The 3,444-nt window shown below is 49.2% G+C and overlaps 1 protein-coding gene across 1 annotated transcript; it reads left to right on the top strand.

The window, feature by feature from the left end:
- The first annotated feature begins 322 nt into the window (after positions 1–322).
- Positions 323–2,590, top strand: fjx1 (four-jointed box kinase 1). The gene has a single exon (XM_074677900.1). It carries the CDS (start codon positions 707–709, stop codon positions 1,976–1,978), a length of 1,272 nt encoding a protein of 423 aa, XP_074534001.1. The 5' UTR covers positions 323–706; the 3' UTR covers positions 1,979–2,590.
- Positions 2,591–3,444: the final 854 nt, after the last annotated feature.

Here is a 3,444-nt window from a genome sequence, read left to right as displayed (position 1 = left end):
TTGCACATATTTGGGTGAACCACATTCAGTCAGCCTGCCTTAAGCTCACTGAAAAGAATACCCACTTGGTTTAAAAGCATGGGACAGAATTTGTTTTAAATAGTGACTTTATTCCAAAAGTATTTCAGCACAAGGTTTCAATTATTATAATGGCTGCATTTGCCAATACCACACTATCCTCTCACATCACACACACTCGCTAAACGCAGCGCGGTGCACTTGTTCCTCTCCTCTCTGAACCCTCCTTCCCACGATCCGCCCACCATCTCGGGACTGGAGTCACGTGTCCCCCCCGCCTAGTGTCTCTCTGCGAACCGACACCACCACAAATCAAACTCACCCAGCGCCCGGCGGAGAGAGAAAGGAGGATGAGGAGCGGAGAGGTGAACACGGAGAGAAAGTCGCTAGGACGGCAGAGGGCTTTGATGGAGAACGTCTGATGGAGGATGCGCGCTGCGGTGATCCGAAATGCGTCCTGTGTTTCCCGCAGAGGAGGGGTACGACCAGGCGTCTGAGCAGGACGGGAGATGAGATTCACGCTGTTTCGGAGACCCTCTTCGTCCTGTGATCTCGGCTTGAGCGGTGAACGGGACACGGGGCGTAGTGCTCAGACCTAAACAGTGGCTCGAAGAAAATTTGCTCTTTTTTGACTGTTGTAAACCTGCTGTGGATCCGTGGGTCTACAGGGGGACGGGTTGTCTTAACCATGAGGGCTCTTTCGGCAAACTTGTTCGCACTCCTTCTCCTGTGCGCCCTTGCAAGTGTTTTCTACGTCTGGAGCGCGTTAGAGGACCGTTTGGATCGACACAAGCGGAGGTTCTCGGGGTCCTTACACCAAGGGCTCCCGGCAGATCTCTCCACCAAAACTTTCCGGGTTTTGCTCGCCGTCCCGGCGGCACAAAGACCGCGGTTGGGGGGCAGACTTGAGGCGCATAACCTCACTGATCAAACCGTCTCTGCAGGAAGTCTTGATTACCATGTGAATGGGGATAACAAGAGGTCAGCGCGGCGGGAGGGCCCGGTCAAGTTGGGCTCCCCGGTGGAGGATGGGATATTTTGGAGTGAATGGCTGGAGGATCTGCTCCCTGCGGGCTTCACTGAGGAATATGCTCGGACGTGGAGGGAAAGAGCGAGGACACACAGGGTAGTGAGGCTGGAGCCCGGATGCGGCAGGATATCAAACCAGCTCGCCACTTTTGAAGATGGGACCAAAGCGTGTGTGCGTTACGGGATCAACGCAGATCAGGTGCAGGGAGAAACTTTGACGTATTACCTCGCCAGTTTGCTCGGCATTACAAACCTGCCTCCTCTCATACTATCCCAGCTGAGCGGTAATAGTGAACAGTGGGAGGCTGTGAGGGCGAGGATAGACGGTTTACAGTGGAGTGATGGAGCCGTGGTTTCTCTCACTGAGTGGGTCTCAAACCTGACGGGGGTGGTCACACCTGCTCCGCTCAGGCAGGAGAGCAGCGGGCTGCATCCTGTGCTGCATGAGCTCCGGAACAAGACGACGGCGGAGCTGCTGGAGCTGATGCAGTGGACGGACCTGATCGTTTTCGACTACCTGACCGCCAACTTCGACAGACTGGTCAGCAATCTGTTCAGCCTGCAGTGGGACTCACGCGTAATGGAGAGAGACACGAACAACCTCCTGAAAACGCCGCGCGGTGACCTTGTGTTTATAGACAACGAGGCCGGGCTCGTGCACGGGTTTCGGGTGCTGGGCATGTGGGAGAAATACCACAGCACGGTCCTGGGCTCAGTGTGTGTGTTCAGGAAAAGGACAACGCAGCGCGTGGCGGAGCTGCACAAGCGCAGAGACTCCAGGAAAAGGCTGCTGGAGCTCTACAGAGACAGCGAGCCTTTGTCTGTGGAATTAGGATTTCTCTCAGACGAGCACGCTGCTTTTCTCCAGGAAAGGATAGACAGATTATACAAACACATTTTACACTGCAAAGGGAAGTACAGCCAGCTGTGAACGTTTAGCACGTACAGGTGACAGATCTGTCGTCTACACGGAACAATAAGACTGGCACACCTGTACTAAACTGATGCGCATTACACTGAACTGTCTTGAATATTCAGCTGAACTACCTCTTGTGAATAGAGTGTTGCCTACTTTATAAATAAGTAAGTAAATTTGACACGTTTATAAGCTCCCCGAGTTTTTCCACTGTACTCGCAGAGAGGAATGATGCTAATTTCACTCCTTGAGGCTATATTTGTGAGCTTCATAGCACAGCCCTTCATGTGTGTTAGGGTTATTGCCTTGTATTAAGTTATTCTTATGACAAACTCCCAAGCCTTAACTTAATTTGACTCTTGAAAACTGTTTCTGTTAACATGTGGTTCGCTTTTTGGAGAAATCTTTTTGCACAGTACATTGTCATAGCAGCACCTGCGCTTGTTTTTGAATTGCATATTAAGCCTTAAATTCACAGGTGTATCATACACGGTGTACATGTTGTAAGTACGATGTAAATATTATCCACCAACCTGTTTTGGAAAATCTGTGCCCCACTTATTTAATGTGCGTTGTAACATTCCAAAATCTCTTGTCCTTTTTGATAAACACTGTTATTTAATTTGACTTTTTGTCTGTGTTTTATATTTAGTTGGTACATAGCTGTCTGATTAGAGCGCATCAAATATTTACTTGTCTGTGTGGAGTGATGTGATTTTCTGAGTCTCGGTAATAGCCCAGTACAGTGCTTTCATTGTGCTGTAGTAATATCTTGTACCAGCTCACTATTCCCCAGGAGCGATTCAGTCAGCCAAAGGCACGCTACAACAGGATTCTCTAATCCCCCTCATAATCTCGACCAGAATGATGAAGTGAAGGAGACAAGTGACATCCTTTCAAAAGGGTTTTACTGTTCCCCAACTATATGAAAACCTGCCTGAGAAAGAGACGACAGACTACAGAATATTCATCACTGTAGCATTACACATGCAGTCAACTGGGGGCCACGGCTGCTCTCTTTATTGGTTCAATCTGTTCAGCTCAAAAGCAAGAAAAGTCCATTTCTGGGTGCATGTGCTTTCCAGAGGCCAGCTCGGTAATAAACGGGCGCTTTGCTCTCAGAGGGGCAGCTTTGTTTAGAGTCTTTCAGAGGTTGAGTTAGTGGCTGTGAAAGAGGAAAACTACAGGTAATGCCTGGAGGTCAGCTGCAGTTCTGTCCTTTGAGTCCACACTTCCACTCTCCACATCAGTTTCTGATTGGACTCTTTTGGAAGCATCCTCTCCTGGTTAGTTCCACTTTTTAAAGCCAGCTCTGCGTCTGATTTCTGATCCCAGACTTGTGAGCACATCACAGGGAAAGTCTAAGATCAAACTTTTGAAGGGCCTAATTCTTTCCAGCCTCTCCTTATTCTCTCTTCAGCTGGTTTTCTTTACTGTGTTTCAAATGCATTAGGCCAGCTGCAGTGACTACAGTAAGTGCA

The sequence above is a fragment of the Halichoeres trimaculatus genome, unplaced genomic scaffold (assembly GCF_033239565.1).
Source record: "Halichoeres trimaculatus isolate MK-OKI-2021-1 unplaced genomic scaffold, fHalTri1.1 fHalTri1_scaffold_10, whole genome shotgun sequence".
NCBI lineage: Eukaryota > Metazoa > Chordata > Actinopteri > Labriformes > Labridae > Halichoeres > Halichoeres trimaculatus.
The sequence above is the reverse complement of the archived record's forward strand: the minus strand, read 5'-3'. Positions and strand labels throughout refer to the sequence as shown.